Raw genomic sequence first — 16,632 nt, forward strand, 5'->3', positions numbered from 1 at the left:
GATGCCAAATTGAGGGGACCAGGTGATACCCTTGAGGGCAAGGGCTGCCACCCAGCAGGACCTAGACCAGCTGGAGGAATGGGCCAGCAGGAACTGTATGAAATTCAAAAAGGACAAATGCAGAGTCCTGCCCTTGGGAAGGAAGAGACTCTGGCAGCGATCCAGGCTGGGGACTGCCTGGCTGGAGAGCAGCTCTGCTGGAAAGGTCCTTGTGGGTTTTGAGGTCACAAGCTGAACATGAGCCAGCAGCATGCTCTGGCAGCAAAGGTGGCCAACGGCATCCTGGGCTGCATGAACAGGAGCTCAGCTAGTAGAGGGAAGTGATTATCTTCCTCCACTCAGCACTTGTTAGACCTCCTCTAGGTACTTTGTCCAGTTTTGGGACCCCCCAGAATCACAGAATTGTTGAGAATCACAGAATATGAAGGACAAACTCAAGTGAGCTCTGTAGAGGGCTACAAGGATGGTCAGCGTGCTGGAGCACTTATCCTTTGAGGACAGGCTGAGGAAACACCAATTGTTCAGCCTGGAGAAGATAAGACACTAAGACCTAATTACACCACCCACGCACCTACAAGGAGATTATGAAGATGCTTTTGGAGGAAAATTTAGTGATTAGGGTTTGAGAGCTAGGTATCAGAGAGGTCATAAGTCTGGGACAGATGCTGGAGAGAGCAGAGGATCTCAGAGGCCCCAAGGACCAGCTACTAGATAGATGAACATCTAAGGCCAGTCACTGGAGGGATCCATATTGTACAGGCATGTGCATATATGTATATATTTATGCCACTAACAGACTTTCATCCTGATCAGGCCGAGGAGGGAACAGAACCAGGTCATTGGTGCTGTTCATATTCACATGGGTGTTTTCTGTCTGTGTTGATCCGATCCATGTGGCTGTGTGTGCATGTTCCTACTGGGAACGCATGCCCATCCTCACCACTGGTGGACTGGGGACATGACACTGCAGCAGCCTTACCTCTATCAGATCAGCTGTTGTGGCAACTCCTAACATTTGTAATAAACAAACGAGATGTAAAAAAGCCTGTATAAAATCATGCACTGAGCTTGTTCAGTTTGAATAGATGTGATACCACAACAAACCACATATTATTACTACTACTACTCTGGTCCACTGATTAGGACTAAAACAAATAACTCCCTTTTCACCCCCACTCCTCCAAAAAACAAAATACCCTCTCCCCAAAATCAAAACCCCACAATTAGACTAATTTATCTACAGCAGATTAACCTTCAGGACCTTTATTATGTGAAACCTAGTATTTAGCATACATTATTGTATGAATTTTGAGGGTGAACTTCAGTAAGCACGAAAGGCTTATCAGAGCCAGATGGTGAGAGGGAAAAAGGAGCTAGTGAGGCAAGGGAGCCAAGGAGCACCACACAGGTAGAGCCAGTCGTTGGAAAAGTCAGACAGCCCTTAAAATGAGCAGGATGGAGTCTTGATTTACTTGAAGTTCTGTTTGCAATTTACTTGCAGAAATGACATGGAAGGAGACACTAATTACTTCACAATGAATCTACTTGAATGCCAAAATGAAGTCATCCGAATCCACAAAATTTGGCATTTTTATACGGCATTTCTTGGGCTTAAAAAGCTATGACAAAAAAATCATAAAGTTCATAGCAGTAGGCTGGCTTTACAACTCCTACCTTGCACACCACGTAAAGGAACTCCTTTGCAAGGAATATCATGTCACAGGAAATAATCTTTTCCAGAGGCAGCAAAGTGGTATCATTGAACAAGTCCCATTTCATATGTGCTGCCAGACACTGTATGGACTGAAAAACACTCCATTTGTTCACATTTTCAGATTTAAAAAAAAAATAAGCCTGTGCATATGCAAGTACAGAGACCAAGTTACTATCATTCATATAAATTATGAGATGAGGGGGGAAAAAAAAAAAAAATTTACAACTTCCAGGATTTCCAGAAAGCCTCACGTTCCAGCTGAGCCAGAGCTGACAGCCTGCTTAGGAAAGGGAGCGGAGGCAGTGCAGGAGTGGGGGTAGAATCAGGGGAACAAGTAAACTGGAAACAGAAGTTCAGTGATGAAATGGGTCAGTAATCAGAGACAGGTGGGAAAGACAGGAAAGGGAAAAAAACAAGACAGCATATTCATAATGATCAGAAGAAGAAATAAAGAATATGAGAACAGCTGAGGCAGATCAGATCAAAAGTCTGTTTATCCCAACAGCAGATGGCTCAGGCAAGCACGTTGCCCAGAATATTCCTCCACTCACTGAGAGCATCTTTGCATTCAGCAACCTTTGATGAATTTGCCTTCAGCGAAATTGGTTCAAGGAGTAATCGACTGGTGTAAACGTTTGATACCAACAACATCCTTTGGTAAAGTTTAAAGACGTATTGCTTTTTGCTGTTTCAGTCTGTCACTGCTAATTTCAGTTACAGCCCTTTAGTTCTTGTACTGGAAGAGGAAAGGAGCAACTGTTTTCTGTTCACCACTAACACATTGCTCATGATTTTAAAGAACACTATCCTTTCACCACCATTTTTCTTTCCAGGTTGTAGAATCCTGCTCTATCTAGTTGTTCTTCGTACAGAAAGCTTTCTCTACCTTTGATGATCTTTGTTGTTCTTCTCAGAAAAGATGTATCAGAACTGGAACGGGCAGAGTACCAGACGGGGGTACTAGAGCAGCACTCATTCAAAGCATAAAGACACCATGGATTTATACAGTGCCTTTACCTCTCCGCTTTGTTCTTCACGTCCTTCCCCTCTGTAACATTTCATATGGTTTTTAGCCATTAAACAGAGTGTTAACATCTTCATAGAAGTATAGCTCCAAGATGTCTCATCTGAGCAACAACAACTTTCTTAGCTCATCTTTCTCTGCATCACGTTAGGATTACACTTCACTCCTCCAGCATACACCACTTTACATATATTCACGCTGAATTTCACCTACCTTTTTATTTCACAGTTACTCAGCGTTGTCAGATGATACTACAACACTTCAGTCTATTTTAGCTTTTACTACGCTGATTTACTTTGTATCAAATTGTCACCTTTCACTGTATCTTTCCAGATCATTTATGACAGTGTTAAAAACAGTTTAGGTCCAGCACTATCCACCAACCTCAATATACAAAAAGGATGTTTATTGCTCTTTTTTGGTTCCTTTTAGCAAATCTTCTACCCGCACAAAGACCCCACCTTTAATCCCTTTCATCAAACTTTTAAATGTCTTTAAGCATTTGATAAGGGACCTTCGTGAATGCCTTTCAGAAATCCAAGAAGTCTGTATCAGCCAGAACCCTTTTGTCCATCTGTTTTTTTATTGCCTCCTTTAATGAACTCCTGTGGTTTTATAAGGCATCCCTTCACAAAAGCCATTTCCCCCAACAATAAAATCTCATTTATCCATGCGTCAACTAATTCTATTTTTATTACTAACAGCTTGCCCAGAACGTGTGCCAGGTATACAGGCCTGCAGCTCCCCACATCTCCCCTCCCAAACTTCACATGACACTTTCTTCTTCCCATTCCCTTGCCTCTTAGAAAGTTTTCAGAAAGACAGGTAACCAACAAGTAACAGTTCAGCTATTTTATTACTTTTATTGAGTTCTGGTGATACTCAGAAACTTACCCTGCTAACAACATGACACATTTCCTCTCTTCTCCTCTGCCTTCAGAAGGTTTACAAGTTCCTACTGTCCTGAATCTCAGATTTTCTCCCACACTCCACAGAAAGCGGTCCTTTGACCTTGTCTGAAAAGTCCACAGCCTAATTCTATCCTGGTTTAGAGAAAGCTTTTCCCTCCTGCACAGATTTCCTATACTCCTAAAAATCTCAATTCCAAATTAGCCAAAATCCCCTTTTCCTGGACAATTTTGTTAATCATGCGCCGAGGGTCTGCCTCTGTGTCTAACCTTGCACATGGCACTATGAGCATTTTAGAGAATAACAGTGAGCTGGTCCCAGTCTTCAACTTTGTCTCCAACGAAGCAGAGACAACAACGAGAGCATGAGGGGACAGGGGAGTATCCAGAAGTGACAGAGGAGTGTCCACAGCAGACAATGCACGTGAAGAAAGTGCCATGACCATACAAAGCAGTGGCAAATCAGCATTACAGTTACAGATAAAGAAATTTTTCTTTCTCAGTTGACTCATAAGATACTACACCTGACAGAACAACAAGAAGAAAACCCTCACCAAAACCAGGTTTTAAATAGGTGTGGTCAACAGTTAGTCCTGTCATAAGAACTAGCCCAGAAACACCAAATGGTGGCAAGTCAGTGCGAGCGACATACTGAAAAGGCAAGGACAGGAACTGAGTTTTAACACTGAATTAAAAAAAGACAGAAGTGCTACTGTCCAAAATATGTCAAATATAAAGCTGCACGCTCTTTGAAAATGATGCTCCACATCCAAACATAAGTGCGCCAAGAAAAAAGGGACAGCAGACACTGGAGGAAAGATCCCAGAAGTACAATGCAAACTAAAGGTCAGATGACCAGGTCCAGAGGAGGGCCACGAAAACGATCAGGGGGATGGAACACCTCTGCTATGGAGAAAGGCTGAGGGAGTTGGGGTTGTTCAGCCCAGAGAAGAGAAGGCTCCGGGGAGACCTTATTGCGGCCTGTCAGTACTTAAAGGGGGCTTATAAAAAAGATGGGGACAGACTTTTTAGCAGGGCCTGTTGCGACAGGACGAGGGGGAATGGCTTTAAACTAAACGGGGGGAGATTTAGACTAGATATAAGGAAGAAATTGTTTATGCTGAGGGTGGTGAAGCACTGGCCCAGGTTGCCCAGAGAGGTGGTGGATGCCCCATCCCTGGAAACATTCCAGGTCAGGCTGGACGGGGCTCTGAGCAACCTGCTCTAGTTGCAGATGTCCCTGCCCACGGCAGGGGGGTTGGACTAGATGGCCTTTAGAGGTCCCTTCCCACCCAAACCATTCTGTGATTCTATGATAAGATACAAGAAAGAATAAGTAAATGGCACTACAACCAGAATATAACAAAACTATAAGGAGCAGCACTATTCAGTGAAAGCAGTCAAAAGCCTTTCATCCAAAGTGTATGAACATCAGCTAAGGATTTTTATAAAGAAGAAAGTTAGTGGCAAAGGAAACAGGAGCCAACAGAATAAGAAAAAAGAAAAAGGAATCTTCAAATGCTATGAAGAAAAGCAGACATTATGAAAAGACAGAGAGAGAGAGAGAAAGAACAGTACATTAAATGCACAAATTTTAAGCTTTAAGACTAGACACACCTGATAAATAGCACTATTAAATGAGGTGTCCTTCAGGCGAAAGCATCTTAACTAGCCACCTTTGGAATTAATAACTTGAGGCTTAATATAACTTCCAGAACGATATCTAGGTTTTTGTCTGAAAACATCAAAAGTTTACTGATTCCTATAACATTTAATTCCTGTGGTTAATCGCCTTTTCCACTAAAAGGTCACATTGCCATTTTCTTGATGTGTTTCAGTATTCTCTTGCAATTCTAGAAATAATGCTCCTTTACTGTCCCAGGCCTGTGCTGAACTGCTCATCTACTGTAACCTCCTCAAATCTTATCCTAATTAAATCCAAAATGTAATCTTTTACTGAGGAGATATAGCCTCTATCTTTTTCCCCCAGCGTTTGATCTTGCAGGTTTTATAGAGGTAATGAATTTGTTAAAAATGCTTAAGAAGTCTTAAATATCCTTTGTCATATATGCCTGTCCCCTTTATTTAACACTAATCTTTAGTCACCTGCAGCTTTGTTTTTAAATCGGAGAGTTTTGTAGTTGCTACTGGATTTAAAAAACGGCATTTCCTGGTACTGAAACATGTGCAGCCATAATATCAATACATGCACGCAATGATTTCTCACTATCTATTTTTCAGACCTTGTCATGTAGTTTAATTCAGCACACTAGTATTTCACATTGCTAGTTTTAAAGCAAATATAATAAAGAAGCTTAATGATGTAGAAAAGTCTAAAGAATTATTTACAGTGAATGACAACCATGGAGATTAGGAGGAATGAATTATTACAAGATAACTTTCATAAAAGGCATTTAGAGTGAGGTGAAAATGACAAGACCTGAACAGTAAAATCTGGCACTGACAGTAAGATTATCTTCCCAACTTTTCAGGGTGGAAATGAAAAGAAAACCACCCATAACAACAGTACACCTTGCCATTAAGAAAGATAGGAAAACAAGAATTACTACTAAAGGACAAAAACAATGTTTATGGGTATCTCTGATTCTCTACTGATACAGCAGAAGGCTCATGGAAACAAGAAAAGAGGAAGTAAGATTGATGAAGAGAATAAAAAGAGAGTTAAAAAATAAAGAACTGAGAAGCTGGAATTACAGAATGAAAAGATGCAGAGAGCACCTCAGAGGAAGCGGAAGATACACGGAAGCCCCCCAGCGTCCTCAAAACAGGGGAAATGGCAACAAATTTGACATTACTATCAGAAAAATCAGACCTGAAGTTTTACATTTAAAGAAGCGCCCAAGCATTTCAAAATAAACAAATGTACTTGTAAAGCCTACTCAATAACAAACTCAGTATGTTTCACGGCCAGCAGATGGCATGTGTAACAAAAACATTAATATAGCAAGCTTCATTTCCATATAAAGATGGCTGAATAAGCAAAAAAGTTAGCTTTCAGAACTTAATACAATAAAAAAAAACGTGGCCAGTAATGGAAACAAAATATTTCATAAAATGGTTTGATTTGCTTGAAAATACTTACATCTTAGTTTGTCCAGTATTTTACCACCACACATTGTTGCTAACATAGCTTTCACTGAAAATACCGTCAGCTTCCCATGGCCCTCACTGTGAAAAAAAATTACACGGTAAGTAATTACTGCATAGAATGATAAGTAACAAAAATACTTGAGGCCTAGGAAAGAAATGCATAAACGCCCTCCATTAACTACTAAGATCTGCCAAAACGATTTAATATAACATTCAAACAGTGATAAAATAGCATTTTTAATATATTGGAAGAGTTAACAAGTATCTAATCACAAATCAAATTTTCTTGCTGAATTAGGAAAAATGCACAGATAAAGACAGTGTAATTTGTCTTGTTCATCCCATAACCATCCTATAAAAAAGTAATGTGTTAATTTTTTCCATTAAAATACATTTGTTCACTGTAAAACATCTCTTTTTTTCCTCTGCTACCCTTTGTTAGTTGCTTTAAATTTTTACTCCTTGATTTAAACTCCTGTTACCAGAAAGAAAGATAAGGATGAAATTATGAGGGAAGCAAGTCACCAGAAACACAGAAGGCGTCTGGCTGGGTTAAAGCACAGCGCAGCCGATATCAGTAACAGTTTCTCCCAGCTTAGTGCTGGCCCAGAAGGCATGCATCCCGCCTCCCCGTCTCCTGAATTTCTCTACCACCTTTCACAGTAATAAAGACAGGAGTCGGAGAACTTCCAACACATGATATTAGACAGCCACGGTGTGGCGATCTCGGTGTAAATCCACTGTCACTGTGAAGTCGGTAGAACATTAGTTTAGTGGTGCACAGGGCAAAAGAAACGTGTGTAAACGTGGGTAAAAGCTCTTGGAATTCCGAGCAACTTATTGCCAAACAGAAATGTACCGAGTCATTATCCTTAACTATAAACAGCAACAGTGGTACAGACTGATAAACAACCAAGAAAGTTAAGTCACATATAAAAGGAGAAAAAGAATTAAAATATGTTCAAGTAACTGTAATTAAATGTATGGGACAGATAATTTGTACTATCATGGGAAATACGATGATGGGGAAAATACACTATGCGTGTTAGAAGCGATCTGGAAGAACTCTACAATACTTCTCAGTGGAAATGAGATGCTCATTTAACATTTGCACTTGAACACTAGCACTTGGAAAATGTCAAGAGTAAAATTACTTGAAGTAAATATTGGCTCATGGCATTAAAGTAGTGACAAGGTCTGATGTCAATGACAGACAAGCAACCAGATGGAGATATCAGGAAGTGACCAAATAACTTTTTTTTCCCCTCCCACATTCAGAGTTAATGCAAATATCTTTGGGTAACACACACTCCATGGTGAGGTAAAGGCTCTCAACCTTTCTCAGACTGAGAAGTACCTGAAATATAATATACTATTTCTTTAATACAGACTCAGAGTATCTTCCAAATATTCCCTCTACAGAAGAGAGGCAATCTCTCCTAGAGCTACAACTGCAGGAAGATCTGTGAAGAGGAATGGTGACTCAAAGGCCATCACTTTGTTGATATCCAGTACCCTTTTAACAGCTGTTTAAAGAAACTAAACAAAGGGAGAAAACTAAACACATTAGATATTTATTTCAAGCTATATAAAGGCTATATAGTTAACAACAAGGTAAAGATCTCAGCTATCCTACTTTGTTTCTCTCTTTTCTCTTAAATAGCTTTCTCAAAGGACTAAGTTGGCACTCTCTCTGTGTGTAAGAAAAAAAAGTAAGACTTGACTACATCTGAAATTGGTTGTCTGAAAAGTTCATCCTCTTCAAGCCTTGACCTCCACTCTTAGCTGAGCAAATCTTACTAATTCAAATTTCCGCAAGTTATAGTCTTAGCCCCCCTCCCTCTTTTCTTTTCAATAGAAATTCATTTTCTCTCAAAAGAAAGTTCAGCTTTGAATTAATTTCCAGAAAAAACAAGTGACTAAAGCCATCAGTATCTCCTCACAGGACACAATCTTATCCTTGGAAAGATATCTTATGGTGCCTTCCAATATAGGCCTGCTGCTGCTGACATTCTGTTTATTAATCAAGAAGAAAACCCAAAACTCCTCCCCCTGCAATCTGGTAGAGGTGTAGTTATTAAGCAGCTTGCCAAAATCTATTTTTCTACCAATGCTATTCAATCTGCTGAATTGCCTATCAAAAGGAAAAAGGGCAAAACTTTCAATATGATTTTTTAAACTCCGGTAACAATCAGGAGTTCTCAGGATTTGAAACAGAACTGGGGGACTTGTTTAAAAAGACTGGGCCTGTGTACACGAGGCTTCTTCCAGTTGTCTGAAGAAAGCCTCATCCTCTGCGTCTTCCTAACCAGGCGGTCTGTAGCAGACACCCACAGCAATGATGCCCATGTCAGTCTGCCCACTAATCCTGACTCAAACCCCCAGCTGGCTCACCATCCGTCCCCAGGCAGAGCTCCATGCACTCCAGCCGCTCTCTCACGTAAAGGGCAACTCCCCCTCCTCGTCTGTCCCTCCTAAAGAACCCACTGCAGCACTCCAGTTGTGTCAGCTCTCCCACCGTGTCCTCTCCAGAGGAATCAGACCTCTCATTCTTCCTGTTTGTTCCCCATGCTGCACGCAACACTGTACAGCCACTTCAGAGAGGCACCCGGTCATGCTGATTTCCCAGAAAAGGCACGAGAGCTTTCTGCATAATGCTGATCCGTAAGCATTTCCTTATGTATACACATATGCCCCTTCCAGCTCTGCTGTGCTGATTACGAGGTTCCTCCTAATCACATCACTCCACACTTTGCTTGCCAACTCACTTCGTCATTTGTTTGCTGGTCACCCTCTCCCTCCCCCTTATTGCACGCTGCTTTATTACCAGCATACAGTGTGGTTTGATACCTACAATTTAAAAAGAAAAAAGAAGTTGGAGCAATTAAATCCACTGTCAAATCCAATGCGATTTCTAGAAACGATGAAATAAAAACCTGATTGCTCTGAAAGTCAAAGGGGGTCATGGAACGAGCCGTAACTCTGGGGTGCCAGTAATGGGTCAGGGACTTTGGAAAGCCACGAGAGGCTATTGGGAAAAACAGACCCAGAATAAACTGTCAAACACCCATGCAAAGCTCTGTGGAAGAAAGCAGCGAAGATCATCGTACCAAAGCCATTCCTCCTCACAACTCACCTCTGATGCAGTATGAGCCATCATTTCTGCACCATGATCAGTGTTGTTCTACAGGTCCCAGCGAAGTGTTCATTGTGAGCATTTTTCATACTTACCTAACATAAGCTCTACCTTAAATATTTCCATGGGGAAGATGCTAGTCAACTCTCTGATTCCTGTACCTGTTTGGTGGAATGCTAATGACTCTGTGATGTTACCACCAGGACCACCTTGTAAGAAGCTACTGGACTATCTGCATTCAAACAACCACACAGCTACCCCAATGATGCAATTCTAGTGCAGATGTATACTTTTTTTAAAAAAAAAAAAAAAATGTCTGCCATGTTGATGAACTCCTGGAGAGGGAGCCTCAGCCCTGCTTCTCCTCTTATTCTTGGTTCTCCCATTGCACAACGCAGCGCAGCACCCCAGCTTCTCTCTCAATCCCACGTACCAGATAGAGGAAGCTAAAGAGAAGCTGTTGTACTGTGCTGGGATCAAGCATGCTGCTTGGGTTCCAGAAGAGGCAGAACTTGCAGGGTTGGGGGCAGTGGGGGAGAAAAACATTATCTCTAACTAAAGCCTCAATCTTTCGGGCCAGTCCCCCAAAACACGACCATTTCTATTTTTAAATTCTGTAGTTTTCTAGTACGATTTGTCTCAGAATAGCTAAACCCATCAGCTAAACCTTACAACTCGTCTCACAACTAATACCAAATCAGAACTAAACAGGAAAATACACGTTTGATTCTGTTGTCGTAGCAGTCTTCCTGCTCTGAGCTTTGTGTTGTTTTTATCTGTCCTTAGTGAGACAGGGATTGTTCTGAACACTTGGGACTTTTTTTGGGGGAGACCTAGCTTCTGTTTGGTGACAATAAGAAGTCATCACATTAGGAAATGATCAAAGTCTGGACATTACAAACAGAACAACTATTTGGCATATTCAGTGCTGCAGATTGTCTTGGGTAAAACTCCTCGGTCTCTGTGACAGCTTCCTGGCCACAAGCAGTTCTCTACTGCTAGGAGAGAGGGCAGAAGAAAGATAAGACTGAAATAATAGCTGACTGTGAGAAAGATAAGACAAAAAGTAAGAAGTGCTAAACAACAGTGGAAGATTTGCAGTTGCTACTCAGAGAACCCACAGAGACACATCTACTCAAGAAGATGAGCAGACCGAACCCTGAAGAAAGAGGCTGTGAAAGAAACTCATAAAACTGGACACAAGGAAATGCCCAGACAGTACCCTGAACAAGAAATCAAGCTTCTTCCAGCCAAGAAATGAGAATTAGCCTTTATGGGGTCACAGCATGTCAGAATAGGATCCAAGCTGACTGTCAAAACAAGGCAGCATTATAAAACGGTCTTGTTGATCAAGATTCAATGAAACACTTTCACTTTTTAAAAACAGTGCTATACCACCATGAAGTTAACATTATGTTCTATCACAGTCTGCAGAACACAGTTTTACTTCATCTTCAGTTCAGATACACGGCTTACAGCAGTCTCCAAGTTCCAGAAGGCACTAACTCATCTTTCTTAAGAAAGTAATTTTTAAGACAAAGCATTGCTGCAGTGGCAATGTAAATTCTCTGCAGGCACTACTATGATATTAAATATATGTGTGTGTACGTGCAACACACAATTTCATGAACTTGAGAAATAGCATGCGGACAGTTTGCCGGAGACTCATGCAGTTGTTGGCTGCATTCATCTAACTAAAAGAGAAAATTAGTTTAAGAATACAACTAGAGGAGTTACTAGCCTGTCATATGCTGCTATCATGAAGTTGAGGAGGAGGCTGATGGATTGCTCTACACTGATTTGGTGAGTAGAAGGAAGGCGTTTGTTTAGCTGGTAGTAGATGGATGAAATGATTGTTTCTAGTCGAGACACGTTGATCTCTGTGTTATGATCCAAAGTGTTAAGGCCATTATCTCGGAAGGCTTCAATCATATTCCAGATATCAACAAGATGAACTAAAAATAAAGGAAAAAAAATTAACTTCTCTTCTGTAATGCATGCAAGCTTACTTTTATGGTACTGTTTCCAAATACTATGTTAGCTTTTATTTTGGAATGAACAGTTACTTATTTGTATTCCAAGTGAGAAACAGACTCTTAATACTCATACTTTAAACTAGCTGACATGAACTATGAGTAACAGAGCAGTGCCCAGACATCTTGCGTGCCTTTTATTCCACCCTTCAACGTCTGGGTACTCTGACAGAAAAACTACATAAAGGAGAAAAGCGATCTTCCATCATCATGCAGTGTGTTTTAGCAGAGTTAGATATTTTCATTTGAGAAAGACATCAGCCACATTCTAAAAACACTACAAATTGGTTACAATAATTTTGAACATCCTCATGCTGACTAGTAGTTGGGTATTGAAGGAGGAACTTGATGTTCCAGTTAAACTATGATTGTTTCCAGTTGATCCAGTTGCCAAGTCCAGAGCATAATACTTTGTAAACATAGGTCTAGAGCTCCAAAGAGTTTCCCTAAATTACCCTGTCATATCTTAGTGCATATCTAAGAAGTGTTAACAATGTAGAGAAAAAGTTTTCCAAAACCACAGTAAGTGATCTGCAGAACCACATTGAATAACATTATAAAATGTTTCAAAGCTTGAAAGGTATGCATGATAGTGGGAGAAGACATCTCAGGATCAACAGTAATCCATCAGTCCAACCTGAACGTGATCCAACAGTTACAAAGGACAGACTTACTTGCTAACTTCACAACTTTCGTTATCTTCCTTACCTTATAAAAAAGGGTCTGAAGTAAGAGTGTGATCTCCAACATTTCTTACGTAAAACTCATCTTTATATTTCTCACATAAAAGCCACACAACAATAAAAGCCAAGCTACCTATTCACACCAAGCATATGCCCCTGGATCACCCTGTGGTCCAGACAAAGATCATAAATGCACAGCCTCATCTATACATACACGTATGGTAAAGGTTACTCAAGGCATATGCATGGCATCAGCGAGTTGGGCCCAATGTGTGCAATGTACTATAATTAGCATTTCTTAATACCTCTCTACTGATTAAGAGAGATTTTGCATTCAAAAGCATGAATTACAGACAAGAACTAATACTTTTCCACAGGAATGAAAAAGTTGTAAGCCATCCATCAAACTAAAGGCACTGCGGGTACTGCTGCAACAGCCCTAAGAGACACAAACATCCCGGGGTCAGCTGCACTACGGAGGAGCTACAATTTGCAGTGTGCAGTTGCACATGTCCTCTACAGGACTCCTCAGCTGTTCTCCTGTCCCCTTCCACACCAGAGACACACTAATTCCAGTTCACTGGGAGGAGGGACCTATTCCTGCGTACATTAGTTGGTTCCGCTTTTTGCTTTGTCCAGTTCAACACTGGTAGCAGAATGCAAAGTGGTATCACCTATTCACCCTTGGATTAATCTTTGGTGAGCTATCCAAGGTCAAAGGACCATGGCAGAGAATGAGAAACCTTGCACTGACTAGTATGGTATGAGCTTAAAGAATTCTTTACGGTTGCTCCATTTCATATATGCCACCATGATCAGATCCAGACACTCGGTGTGTACATGGTCTGTACACAGGTACACCACGATGGAACAGGAGCTCAAATAGCTTGGGACTGCCTGCATCCCACACTTAGGGCAACTGAAATACATCAAGCTGGCCCATATATTTTAAATTTTTGAAACATTAAAGAATAAAACTGAAGCTATTATAGAGTATTGGACAAAGATTGCTGCCTCTTTTTAATTATATATTTAACCTCTGTTTAGTTTAAGTAACAGCTACCATTGTCTGATAAAACATTTGCTTACTCTTGCTGTACTTAAAATTCACATGGGGAGAATATTTGAAACAATCATGCATGAGAAATTTTTGAAGATAAAGAGTAATTATAACTTACGATTACATCTTTTTTGTACAAACCGCAGTTTACAGGCTGTTCGATACGTTGAAAGTCTGATGACATCAAAATTCTGTGCTCCTATGAATAAAAAAAAGTTTGTGTTTTTCTTTCCTCTATAACATTCAGCTTATCTGAGAGAATTACTTCAAAAATGGTATGAGTGTTTCTTCACATATATCAACTTTGTCATATGAACATGACAAAGATTTTCATTAGGTATCTCATGGTAAAGTGATTTTCAGCAGTGTATTATAAACTGACCTAAGTTTGAGACTGATATGAGTACCTTAAAAAGAAGCAAGAATTAAGTGGCGAGTGGGTAAGGAAGAGGTTGCAACTGATATTGGAAGACATGTACACAAAAGATAAGAGACAAAGAAAAGGGGGGGTTGGTACTCCTACCGCCATCTGCATTGCTCCATCAGGAGCATGCTTTTCGTCTCCCAAAGAGATCCTAATCAAGTAAGAAGCAGAAGAAAAAGCTTAGGGGGGGGGGGGGGGGGGAATCTTATCTTCACCAACAACCTCCCACTTCAAGATGTGTGTTATACCTTCAAACAATGCCACATCATGAAGGATTTGAATGCCATTATCTATCACTAGTCTGCACCACATCTACCAGTTCCAGCAATTACTCCGAACATTACAAACATGAGCAATTTCAGAAAGTTGTGTTAACTCTCTGCCAAACAGACCTGTGTACCTCCTATACTGATCAAATGAGATGATAAATGAAGTGGGGACATCAGATGATACTGGCTTAAATTCCAGTATTGATCATTTTAATTTGGAAGCAGCCAACAAGTCAAGTCTTGAAAATCCCATTAATCATGAAGCAAAATGCCTTTTAAAGGGCTCACATTTCAACAGCATTCGTGGCTACGTCCTATAATCAATATAGTTCTAAGGTGTAGCGTGAAACAATCCAGTTGCATGTGGGCAACAGTACGGATGCACGTGGCTCCTGTGCCTCTCGTATTCTCAGCGAGTACATAAAAGCAGGACCGGCTGCAGTCCTTCATACTTCTCTCAAAAGCCAGAGCCTAGATGAGTAGAGAACTGAGAAATGGGGAACCGTGACTTATAGAATCCAGACTTCTAAAAAATAATTTAAAACAAAAAACTAAACCCACATCCTCCCGAAGAAGGTATCCAATTGCTGTATCGGGGGTCTTGCTCAAAGGTGACAGTTTACTCCCTCCTACATTCTGAATTCAGAAATCAACTTGCAAATACCTCATTTGCATTACCTTTGTGTATGCACCCACTGACTCACAGATGCAAATTTAAGAAAGTATTCTTGTCTTTTAGATATTTCATTACAATTTCGCAAATACGATGCCAAAGCATCCGCGCACATGCCAAAGCATCTGCTTGTTCTTAGAGACCTATGTACTGTGTCTTGAAAGTGACATACAAGGATTATTTCTCTTCATCACTGATGTAGAACATGAGGTGAAAAGACTGACAAGATCGGTGAGGAGGCTGACCAATTTCCCAACCCAAGGATCCCCATGACAGCTTACCTAAGAGTGGCACTAGACTAGCCAACACCTGAGGAGCGTTCTCCTTGATAATAAGGTGCAACAAACTTAAGTGGATTATTTCACAGTATCATCTTTAGAAAACTAGTCTCCGATATATTTCAGGAAAGTACTTGGCTAGGTAATGTAAGCTGGAGTATTCAGATCCAAGGCTACAACAAATTAGCTATTTTGTGTTTTCTATGCAATATTCTTTCAAAACTCTCAATTAGGGTGCATACTTCTATTTTTCAAACCACAGAAAGCACTTCCACAGACCAAGAATGCTTTGTCTATATAAAATATATGTATATAAATGCACATAAAATATACATGTAGGTATATTTTTCTACATCTATAAAAGGTCAAACAGCTACATGCAAAAACAAAAACAAAGAGTTGTCCATTTTCTGTTCTTGTCTTCCTGCGTTACATTACCACAAAAGCTTCAACAAGGTCATTCTTCTAAACTATCTGAAGATAAAATAGGATGTGTTTTCAAGACAATCTGTATAGCTCAGAATCACGGAATAGTTGAGGCTGGAAGGGAGACCATCTAGTCCAACCGCCCTGCTCAAGCAGGGACAGCTACAGCAATTTGCCCAAGACTGTATTCAGCTGAGTTTTGAATATCTGCAAGGACAGAGACTCCACAACTTCACTCGGCAACCTCTCCCAGTGCTCAACCACCCTCATGCTAAAAATGTTTTTTCTCACATTCAGATGGAATTTGCTGTGTTTCAGTTTGTGCCCATTGCCTTGTATCCTGCCACTGGGCTGAGAAAAGTTTGGTTCCATCTTCTTTATACCCTCCCATAAGATAAACTCTGTATGCATTCTGCAGTTCAGAGAAATTAGAATAGCTTGCACAGAACTCTTGCCCGTCAGACAGCTCCGTAAGTACTACAAAACCCACACACGCATCCTTGGGTAGCATGTCCAATGTGAGTGAATGACAAGGCCTACTCTTGTCTCACACGAGCAGTTATCTAAACGCTTCAGCAAATCTGTATGTTGACCAACAAGAAATGATCACTGAAAGCATCCATTTTAGACATCGCACATCTACTCTGTGTTTGAAGCTCACCTAGAAAGGAAGACATTTATGTGTTTACTTTATAGTGAAATATTCCACCACAGGACAGGTGAAGCTTGAAGACCTTAGATTTCTCATACTGATATGCTAAAGAGCCTTACAGAGAAAGGCAGTTCGGAATGTCTATACACCAGCACTTTCACGGATAATGAACAGCAAGAACCACAGCTGCAAAAAGAGATACCTTGTATAAAGATAGTCAGAAGAATCCTGAATATTTTTA

General features: G+C 40.5%; 1 protein-coding gene across 16 annotated transcripts in view; it reads right to left on the reverse strand.

The window, feature by feature from the left end:
• Positions 1-16,632, reverse strand: part of DTNB (dystrobrevin beta) — a 222,173-nt gene that overhangs the window by 185,657 nt on the left and 19,884 nt on the right. For 15 of the 16 annotated variants that reach the window (XM_076332466.1, XM_076332465.1, XM_076332461.1 and 12 more), the window contains exons 4-6: positions 13,788-13,868; positions 11,635-11,848; positions 6,750-6,835 (exon numbers count right to left, since the gene is read on the reverse strand). In XM_076332466.1, coding sequence (XP_076188581.1) covers positions 6,750-6,835; positions 11,635-11,848; positions 13,788-13,868 — 381 coding nt within the window. The remainder of the gene's footprint in view (positions 1-6,749; positions 6,836-11,634; positions 11,849-13,787; positions 13,869-16,632) is intronic. The other variant, XM_076332467.1, reaches the window with a different exon arrangement.

The sequence above is a fragment of the Aptenodytes patagonicus genome, chromosome 3 (assembly GCF_965638725.1).
Source record: "Aptenodytes patagonicus chromosome 3, bAptPat1.pri.cur, whole genome shotgun sequence".
Classification (NCBI taxonomy): domain Eukaryota; kingdom Metazoa; phylum Chordata; class Aves; order Sphenisciformes; family Spheniscidae; genus Aptenodytes; species Aptenodytes patagonicus.